This window comes from Anneissia japonica, unplaced genomic scaffold (assembly GCF_011630105.1).
Source record: "Anneissia japonica isolate Jap-2015-1 unplaced genomic scaffold, ASM1163010v1 scaffold287833_len2544123_cov190, whole genome shotgun sequence".
NCBI lineage: Eukaryota > Metazoa > Echinodermata > Crinoidea > Comatulida > Comatulidae > Anneissia > Anneissia japonica.
The window spans coordinates 1,272,384-1,283,010 of NW_022757233.1; the positions used below are offsets into that span (position 1 = coordinate 1,272,384).

General features: G+C 33.0%; 1 protein-coding gene across 1 annotated transcript in view; it reads left to right on the forward strand.

The window, feature by feature from the left end:
• LOC117124583 (nitric oxide synthase, brain-like) overlaps positions 1–9,640 on the forward strand; it is an 18,049-nt gene extending 8,409 nt beyond the window's left edge. The window contains exons 11-21 of the mRNA XM_033270876.1: positions 364–468; positions 960–1,042; positions 1,253–1,427; positions 2,399–2,616; positions 3,953–4,125; positions 5,625–5,794; positions 6,173–6,389; positions 6,827–6,929; positions 7,037–7,307; positions 7,970–8,161; positions 8,381–9,640. Coding sequence (XP_033126767.1) covers positions 364–468; positions 960–1,042; positions 1,253–1,427; positions 2,399–2,616; positions 3,953–4,125; positions 5,625–5,794; positions 6,173–6,389; positions 6,827–6,929; positions 7,037–7,307; positions 7,970–8,161; positions 8,381–8,425 — 1,752 coding nt within the window. The 3' untranslated portion in view covers positions 8,426–9,640. The remainder of the gene's footprint in view (positions 1–363; positions 469–959; positions 1,043–1,252; positions 1,428–2,398; positions 2,617–3,952; positions 4,126–5,624; positions 5,795–6,172; positions 6,390–6,826; positions 6,930–7,036; positions 7,308–7,969; positions 8,162–8,380) is intronic.
• Positions 9,641–10,627: the final 987 nt, after the last annotated feature.

Genomic DNA, 10,627 nt, shown 5'->3' on the forward strand with positions numbered 1-10,627 from the left:
TATTTTATTATTTATTATTTATAATTATAATTATTATTATTATTATTATTATTATTATTATCACCATTATGTACCATTATAACTACAATTACCATTATCTCCATTATAACAATCATAACAAAAATAATAACTATCATCATTATCATATTATTAATATTATAATAGTCATCATTATTATTATCATTATTATTATTATTATTATCATTATTATAATTATTACGATTATTGTTGTTGTTATAGTATAATAACCACCATAGCAACAAGATTATTACAGTTATGAGATCATTTTTATATCCTATGGTCATCACAATGAATACGGTACTATTTTACATAATGATTAGATAATCTATCTATCTTTTTAAGGTTACTTCAATGGAGCATTACGATGCAAGGAGAATTCACAGAGAGCATATCTTACTAATAATAACCAGCACATTCGGAAATGGCAATCCTCCTGAAAATGCAAAGGCACGTAGTAACTATAGCGAATTATGCCAATGTCGTTATACACTTCATGTTATTACTCTAATCATGCTCTAATCATTACTTCAACACCTAACACATACTCAGCCTATAATCTTAAAGCTATTTTCCAACCCCACTGGCGTTCGGACTTCCTGGTACCCACATATACTCTTAAGACAATGTGGATAAAGGGCCTAGCTCAAAAGGACATATAAGTAGTCAGGTCTCTATCTATTCTTACTGCTATTCACACCAAAATAAAAGTTCAACAAGCACTTAGTTTCACCTGAATAGCTATGGACTTAAGCAACGCTGGGCCTGGTTAATATTTGGATGGGAGACGGTTTCGGAAACAATGGGTGCTGTTAGACCTAATAGTGTGAGTTAAGTGATTGACCGGTATAACATAAATGCTACTATCTGTTAATATGAAACGATATTGTTTAATACTGTATATATCTTACATAATGCTCTTATGTATTTATTGATCTCAGAATTTTGCACGTCAACTGTCGTTACTGGCAAAATCTTACAAAGATGGTACGAATGATATTAAGGAAAGTTTTAGTAATGTAAGGTAAATAGATCACTAAATGTTAAGGCTTTCTCTAATAATGATGATGTTATATTTGTGAAGACCTTGATAAAGCTCATATTTGTGGTAGTAATAGTGTATTACGTACAAGTAAACATGTAGACGTTTCTATAAATACGCAGTTTAAGACGCCATATATGCATCGTAATGTATTCGCTAAATAGCACTATACATTCTTGAATGCTTACTTAGATTTGCAGTATTTGGTCTTGGATCTCGTGCTTATCAAACGTATTGTAAATTCGCTCACGATGTCCATCAGCATCTCACTGAAATTGGCGCATACAGTATACAAAAAGTTGGCGAGGGTGACGAAATGTGCAAGCAAGCAGAGTCCTTTCAGATTTGGGCTCAAGAAGTGGTGAAGGTTTGTAAAAAATACCAACTTTATTCATTTCATTATAAACAATAGACATTCGAAAAATGATTTTATTGTTACAATTAAAAGTAAAGGGTTAAAATTAGAGAAATTACATGAAAGATACTAAAGTTACAGAAGGAAGGTTTCCACAGAAGCCGTTGGAGCTTGCAACAATGTGATAATTGTTACATTCGAGCTCCAATAACTTAATTGAATAACGTAGCTTTGGTTCAAGTTACTTAAAGTATGTTAAATTAGTTTAAATTTGATTCGTAAAGCATTTGCTGGTCATACAATGAAATTATTAGAAAAAAAACTTGTAGTAGCAGTCCTATCTTTTATCACAAGGCCTATGACAAATTCAAACAACGAAAATGTTCATAAATAGATGTCCTTAGAGGTGCTTACTCTATGTTGTTGTTTTTGATAACCGAATGCCAATTTCTGTTATGTTTTATTCCGGAATTATTGTAGGGTAAGTCTGTTATACAGTAGTATAAATAGAATTTTCTTTATTTAAACCTTTTGTTCATTCCTTGATTGATAATTTGTAGTAACTATAGATTGAATTAAAGGATAGAATAGGAGTATTTTTGGTGTGAATCACACCAAGACTTGTTTCCAGTCGGGTCCTTCTGGTGGTGAATTTGGCAGACACCGGGAGAGAATCCTCTACTCTTTTCCAAAGAGTATACCTTCGTTCTTTAACGTGCACATCACAGGACCAACGGCTTGAACGCCTATTGATAGGTAAAACGGGCTAATGACAAATATAATAAAGAATGGGAAGAAGAAAATTGAATCTTCTGGATTTCCTGAATATGGTGAATTACTTTGTACTTTTAATTATGATATATTATGGGATTCCATAATAAATTTAATATGAATTATAATTTACAGTGCTGTAAGCTGGTAGTTATTAGCAGAATGCAACATACAAGCAAAGTAAGTAATGTGTTTCTGATTTTTTTTTTTAGACCATTTGTGCTACAAGTGGCAAGGATGACAAAACAAAGTTACTAAAATCACTAAATGGCATGATAAAATATCCAGAATGGAATCCAAAAGAATATCGTATTGTGAAAAGCCACCATGCAGAACCAAACCTGATAAAATCTCTGTCTATTATCCACCAGAAGAAGATGACACCATATCGTTTGCTGTCAAAGGAAGAGTTGCAATCGGCGAAATCAAGGTAAATTTCCAGACGTTTGGAAGAAACAAGTTCAAAAAGTTAACACTGCAGTAAAACATGTTTCACATCATTGACAGATCTACAGCACTCTTGTGCAAAAAAAAAAAGAAAATCAAAAATGGAAAAAAAAGAAAGGAAAAGTTTAGACCTACCCCGTTTCAGGACCCGTCAGCTGATTTTTTTTATTACAATGGGAAAATTAAAAGTCAGGGAAGCTCGCCATCTAGGAATCAAGAATCTTCCCGGGGAGGTCGACACCCCGACCCCGTTGCTTTTTCGGGTTCATCGATTCATGGACAAAAGAATATGTGTGCAACTATTCAATTTTTTTTCTGTATATATACTGGTATGCACATAATAAGCCTATTTACTGTAATGAGAATGAGATTTACCTGATTGGTTTTTAAAGTCATTAAACGACACCTCAGAAGTCACGAAAGCCCATTTCCTGGGAGAGGACTTCCTTCCCTAAATTTGAACCCAGATCCGCACCTACACTTGTTCCACCATACTTGCGATCAGCAGCAGATGATAGCTGTACGTCCATATTGGATCTCACCTAAGCCAACATCGTATATACTGTATCAATTTCTAAAACGCCCTGTTGACATTTAGGTATCGTACTCGCTCTTATAAGCGCCGGCCCCGTCTGAATAGGCGCCTCCTTGAGAAAGCACCCCTCCTGACGTGAACATTTTCTTAAGCACCCCGTTCCAATAATCCTAGTTTAAATAAGCGCCCCCTTTTTTTAAAACAACATCAAGGGATATTTTTAGCAAGCCAATAAATCCTGGGACTGTTATTGTGCATGATTTGAGTTGCGGAGTGGATTCAAATTTTCTTCTTATGTGAATTTCACAATGAGGATATTTCTCCTGGACAGATGAGAACTCCCTGGAGAGTATTTTTCCAACTTTCTTCTTCTTACATTTGTCTAGTCCGTTTGAATAAGCACCCCTTAAAAGTCAAATGTTTACCAGTTTACAAAAAAAATACTATTTACTGATCGTTATTAATTCTCTTATCATGATAGCATTTACCCTCCATATTTCCCATTCTGTGAATTGTCTACAATAGGTCCTACAAAGACTCATTTACATAATCACAGTTAGAAATGCACCGCAGTTTTTAATGTGGAACACTTGCAATGGAGCTTTGTAATACCTGGACCTTGGATATTGTTGCTGGCCTCACAACAGCAGTAAATATAACTATGTAAACATGTGCGTCTGTGGGATAACACGTGAGGCCAGCAACAATATAAATAGTTTTTTTTTTATAAACTGGTAAACATTTGACTTCACATATTATTTCCTGTTTAATCATTATTTTGCAGCCGATCTACTCTCCTTATTCGACTGGAATCTTGTGAAGAAACACGTTTGTCCTATGTTCCGGGAGATCATATCATTGTTTTTCCTTCTAACGACAACACTCAGGTGAATAAAATCATAAGAAAAATCACAAAGCTCGATTCCATTGATGACGTCATTGAAATTGAACAAATCGGTAAATATATTATTATTATTATATATGATATATTTTTATGATATATTATTATTATTATTATTATTATTATTATTAATATTATTATTATTCTTTTGAGTGTGTCTAGTTTGGATAATATTCCTAAGCTTCCTCAGTTCATTTTTCAAACATATTATGTTGAAGTAGTATGTATTTTTGGGTGAATAAGGTCAATCTGTTTATTTATGTATGTATTTGATATATTGTGTTTTGGAGGGTCTTTAGCAGTTTCTAATTAGAATAACAATGATAAAAGACATTTGTTAAATTTGGACCACAGAACAGTTGTCTTTAATTTGAGGTGGTCCTTAATTGGAAGGAGTTTTAATTAGAGGGAAACCAGTATTTGGGAATACAAGTGTCCCTCCAATTAAAGACCCCCTCTAATTAAAGACCACCTCCAATTAAATTTTCTGTGGTTCCAATTTTAAAAAATTCATTTTCTTTATTTTTCTAATTAGAGACCAAAGCTGCTAAAAAAATGCCCAAAAATTGCATTGTTATTGCATTGTTAATTCGTTTGTGTTTGAAAATAAAAGAAATGTGATTAAATTGCTGAAAAAATTTAATCTAGAACTACTTCTTGTTTATACGTTATACAGTGCTCTAAAGACCCCTCTCTTTGACTCCATTTTATTTATTTATTTATATTTGTTGTGAACAGCCTGCAGCCCATAGTTCTTATGAGAAATTCCGCAAACTTGGCCACAATGTTCCTTTACCTAAGATCTAGAGCTGATTAAATTTTGAAGAGTCAGGGTCAAAGGTCAAGGTCACAATCAACGAAAAACTATTTTTTAAAATTTATTTGTCAACAGCCAATAGTTTTAATCACAAACTTGTCAAACTTGGTCCCATTTTTCCATGACCAAAGGTCTCAAAGTATTTTAATGTTGAACGGTAAGGGTTAAAAGTCAAGGTCTCAATCAACAAAAAACGATTTTTTTTTTAAACAGTTTTTATCAGAAATTTGTCAAAATTGTCCACAATGTTCCTTTACCAAAGATCTGGAAGTGACTAATTTTTGAAGGGTCAAGGGTCAAGAACACAATGATCGAAAGACTATGACTGTCTGCCATATGGACGTGTGTGTGGGCTTGCTGGTAAAGTGTAAACAACCGTATGATTATTAATTTCAAAGTATATGTGAAAACAGTTTGGTGTAGTGGTTAGAAGAGTGTTTTCAATACTACCAGCCCGGGTTCAAATCACAAAGAGTCTATTTGTAGGTTGTTTTTTTTAATTATTTTTTTTATGGTGACAATATGCGGGGGAAATTTATACTGAGGTGAATTATGATGTATGCATTCTCCAGGTGCCCTGTAGTTGTTTCTGTTTTTGGATTCAACGCATAAAGCCTCATTCTATCTGCGTTTTATAATTCAAGCTATTAGTAATAAATATTATTATTAAAGCGGTTGATTAATGCATGTGTTTACTCAATGATTAGGCTTACCACGTAAATTGTTCTGGTTATACAGATGCCGGCCTTAACTGGAAGAAATGCAATAGGCTTCCACCATGCTCAGTTCGGACAGCATTGACACATTTCATAGACATAAGTGCACCACCAACTCAAGAACTGCTAGCTTGTTTCGCCACGATCACCTCTGATGCCGCAGAGAAAGAGATTCTCCAACGACTCTCTAACGTAAGAAAATAATAAGCAATAAAAGAAAAACAAATTTGTTCTTTAAATGTGATGTAATAAATTCAGATTGACTTTATGGATGAGGCCTACTACTATTTCTAACTTATTTCTTCAGTAAAAGTCTATGAATGAAGCTTCATTTTGTGCTATAGACTAATTTTGACATGTTGTTATTCAAATTTCGTTGTTATATAAAAATGTATACATATTAGTGTTTTGTGTAAATTATTTATTGTATTACCTGTAATTTATTGCAGTGAACCCACCAGCACATTTCTATACATATTTTATGTAATGTTAGAAGAACCATTTTATTTAAATTTTTATATTTGGTTTTGAGAGGGATTATAACATATTAAAATTTTTTTTTCTTTCCAGGAATTCAACCTCTACAAGGAGACTCTAAAGGCTCTTGGAGATCCTTTGGTGTCTGACATCCTAAACATCTTTACCAACATAACGCTTTCTGCTCAGCTTATCTTCACCCAATTTCCGATTATTAAACCACGTTACTATTCAATCAGTTCGTGTCCATTGGCCTATAAGAGTGAGGTTCACTTGACAGTCACCATACAAGAGCATTTTCATATTAATGGTAATAATGCTTAGATCTCCTAACTGTATCTATGAAAAATCAATTTCATTTCTTATTAAAATGACAAAGGAGTTGTATCTGTACAGTGGCGGATTCAAGAATTCGAAAGAGAGGGGGCCCAGGAAGGGACTTTCACTAATAGGGTCCCACCCATCTCAGCCCCACGATCGCAGGGGTAAGGTAAGGAAAATTACGATGTTGGTACCTCTAGATCACCGGAGGTACTCTCAGACTTAAATTTGGATATAGCTGAATGTGGAATTAGATTTTTCATTAATAAACTATGAGTTATATATCATCATATTAACTTTGTGATAAAATTTTCCCATGGTCCCTAATGAAATAACATAATAATAAGGTCAAGTTGTGTGTTGCTGTGTATGTGTGTTTTTTTTTTTTATTTCTGCTATCTAAACTATCTTACACATACTTTTCAGGTTTAAAAAATAATGAACAAATTGGAAAACGCCGGTTTGGCCTGTGTTCAGGATGGTTTAGGCAAATGAAAAAGGGCAATATTGTACCGGTAGCCATCAAACGGTAGGTTGTCAAACACAAGTATTTGAATGAAAATGTACATGGTGTGTGGATTTTTTCTAATAATTAAATGAAATAATATCTCGATAAATATCATTAATTTAACACAGGTCGGAGGAATTTCATATGCCACTTAACTCCAGCTCACCAGTTATTCTGATTGGTGCTGGAGCTGGTATTGCCCCGTTTCGTGGCTTTTGGCAAAGTGAGCAGAAGGCAAGAATGTTAGGTGAGAAATGTCAATCTACGTTTACGTTGTTCTTTGGCTGTCGTCATCCTGATATTGATTATATCTACAAAGACGAGTTGTTGGCGCTGTTGCTATCAGGTGTATTAGACAGTGTTCATGTTGCATTTTCACAAAAGGATAATGGTCGTAAGGTATGGATGCGTTTCACGTATTGCTACTCATTGAAATTCATTGAACTCGCATAACTTTTAGGCAGATGCAGAATTTCCAAAACAAGATATGTGGCTACCATTTCAAAATACGCTTTAGTATAATTGAATGAACTTTCTAGAGTGTTATCAACTTAATAACCTGCTCTAAACGTTTTATTAAAAGGCTAAATCAAGCACATATCCCACAAACACGCATATTTATAGACATTTATGCTTTTAAGGTCTCACACTTTAACAATATTCAAGGCAGCAGGGATTAGCAGAAAGACCAATTTGCTATTGACAGTAGAGTAGGATTGAGGGTATGTCACCTTTATAATTCTAATTGTCTTTAGGAGTTTTTTTCCTCTACTCAGCCCCACCCATGATTATTTTCTATGATGGGAAGAAAACATTTTCAGGACATGGTACGTCAGATGCCGGAAAAAAAGTTTTTCCAATTCTATGTTGTTTTGATTTATTTGGAATCAGCATTATCAACTAAATTCAACTAAGGGTGGAGGGTGTAAGGTTAAATCGCTTCGACTGTACCCTACCTTGAATCCAGTCCTTATCCTAATATTGTATCATTAGTATAGGGTTATAAAATTAGTACTGTACTGGTATTATTGTTTTTGAATATAATTTTTCCCAACCAATAGCGCCATGTACAAAGGGAGTTACGTGAACAGTCGCTAACGGTATACAAGAAACTGATTGAAAAGGGTGGCCACGTGTACGTATGTGGTGGGACAAACATGGCAAGAGGTGTCAGGCAGACTTTGTTGGATATTCTACAAATCCATGGTCGCATGTCAACGAAAAAAGCCGAAGAAATATTACAGTGGTTGAAGGTATTGCCAAAATTTTTTATATGTTTTTTAGTAAGTTATTATTTTGAGACGATTGCTTTAATTTGTTTAATTCCTTTGATTCGCAGGACTTTTAAATCAGTAACGGTGTATAACCTAAATTTTAAATTTTTTAAGCTGTTGTTTGGGGTTTTTTTTTTTTGTTTGTTTTCTAAAAATAAATTTGAATATATAAAAAAAATATTTTTGTTTTCTTAATAGGACGAAAATCGGTATCATGAGGATATATTTGGTGTGTCGCGTTGAAAATCGTAAAGAGATATCAACACAGCGTCCGGAAATTTAGTGTAGTTGGGATAGCAAATATAACGTGATCAGTACTTACCTTTATGAAGTTCATTCGTTGGAATTTTAAGGATATATTTCAACTTATATTGTACAGTAGGATGTAAAATTAGGCTTATTATATTTGGTAAAAAAAGTTATGATACGTGCCTTATTCGATATTAGGTATGTGCACACACGATTACAAAATGTAAGACAAAATATTCATGACGTGAAAGGCTCATCGATTGTTGTCAGTTTTTCAAATATAAATATTCATTTGAAGATTTTTAAGCAAACATTTATATTTTAATTTTGCCTTTTTAATGAAAATAAAGTGCAATTCATCATTATGAACTATATAATTCACTTAAAGTATATTTTCATACCATCTTATACATATCTCCCGACTGGGAGTCCACGGTCCCCGAAAATAGGTCCGAAAACAAAACAAAAATCAAATGACATACCGGTACTGCAATTATTATAAAATATGTCATGTTATGTTGACTATGTATATAAATTTTATTAAAATTATAGAAATATACTATTTCAAATATATTATTTCTCATATAATTGCATTTTCTGTAACTTTTTTTTTAATATTAAGAATCGTTCATGAAATTGACGTCAGCTTAAACTTTTCTGCACTTTTTTAGAAGTTTTTCCAGTCTTCTACATTCTTCTTGACTAACATAACTGTTGTAACTCAACTCATAATACATCTAAACGATCGACATGATATAATAAACAATACAAATTTAAAAGAAATAAACCAAGATTTTATAAACATGTTTCTGCTGTATCACACAGTCATCTTCAGTAAACTAAAAGAACTAAAAACTTAATACGCCACGTCAGCTGATATAGTACCAGTAGTACTATAATAGTATTAAGATAATCATAAAATTATGATACAGGTAGTTTCTGAATTTTAAAAGAGTTTCTACAATGCTCTTTCGAAAATAGTTAAAATCACGTTTTCACTCTTTACTTGACCCTAAGGCAGTATGTTTCAGAGAGTTGTCGAGAGGATACAAGGTCACTTGAATTATAATTTATTTTGATGGATTGAATTGTATAACCGTTAGCTATATTTAGAAAAAAAAAACCAATGTTATGTAATTTATTGAAAATGCTGTATACATGAAGTATTTTTACTCAGATGAATGCTTCATTAAATACCACTCCAAACTATTTTCACTTGCACTATAGTATTTGTCTGAAACTCACTTCTTACACACTTGTATCGAGTTTTAATGTTATAGGAGGTGTCTGTAGTTTACAAAACACGAAGTAAATGGAACTGCTCGTAAAATTATGGTTACACTATGGAGGTTTTGCAAGCTTACAAAAACGATAACGAATACGGTTACGTCATAATTTTGTTGTCAATCCTTCCCATACATTAGCATATCTGTTACAACGTAGGCAATAAGTGACTTTTCAATGAATCAACGATCATATGCAGCTCGTACATGTATTTTTGTTAATGATTTTGGCATGAATAACGATAATCAAGATGACGTATTCGTATTCGTTATCCTTTTTCGTAAGGTTACGAATCTCCCTATTATGTAATTCAATGCGTATAGTGTTATATACACTTTTATTTTTTATTTTTTATAAGAACACATTTTATAAGAACACTGAGGCTGAAATTGCTTAAAAATTCAGAAAAAAATAAGAACAAATTGAGGCTGAGTTCAACAACCGGGGCTTTTTTTGTGAGGCAATTTTTTGCTGGGCTTTTCTTTCAGGGGCCATTTTTTGCAGGGCCGCTTTCACCTCCCAGTACAGTGTATACTGCTGTACAATAATAATTTTCCATGTTTGAAAAGTGTGTAAGATAAGATAAAAATAAGAACATTTTGAGCCTGAAATTGGCCAAAAAATAAGAACACTGAGCCTGGGCAAAATTGTACTGGTTCTTATATAAAAAAAAAAAGTGTAATCGTCTACGAGCAGACTATTATATGGGTTTGTACAAAATGCTTTCTTTTTCTTATGATGATTTTGGGCCATCGATATATCCGATGAAAAACAGCATTTTCAAATGTTCGTCAGTATTGCGCGCAATTTCTGTATTCAATTAATTCGTATTCTAGATTCATATCAAGTAAAAATGACGTTTCATTGGAGAGAATATCCGGCTTATTTACGATGTATTAAATATTGCTGAAA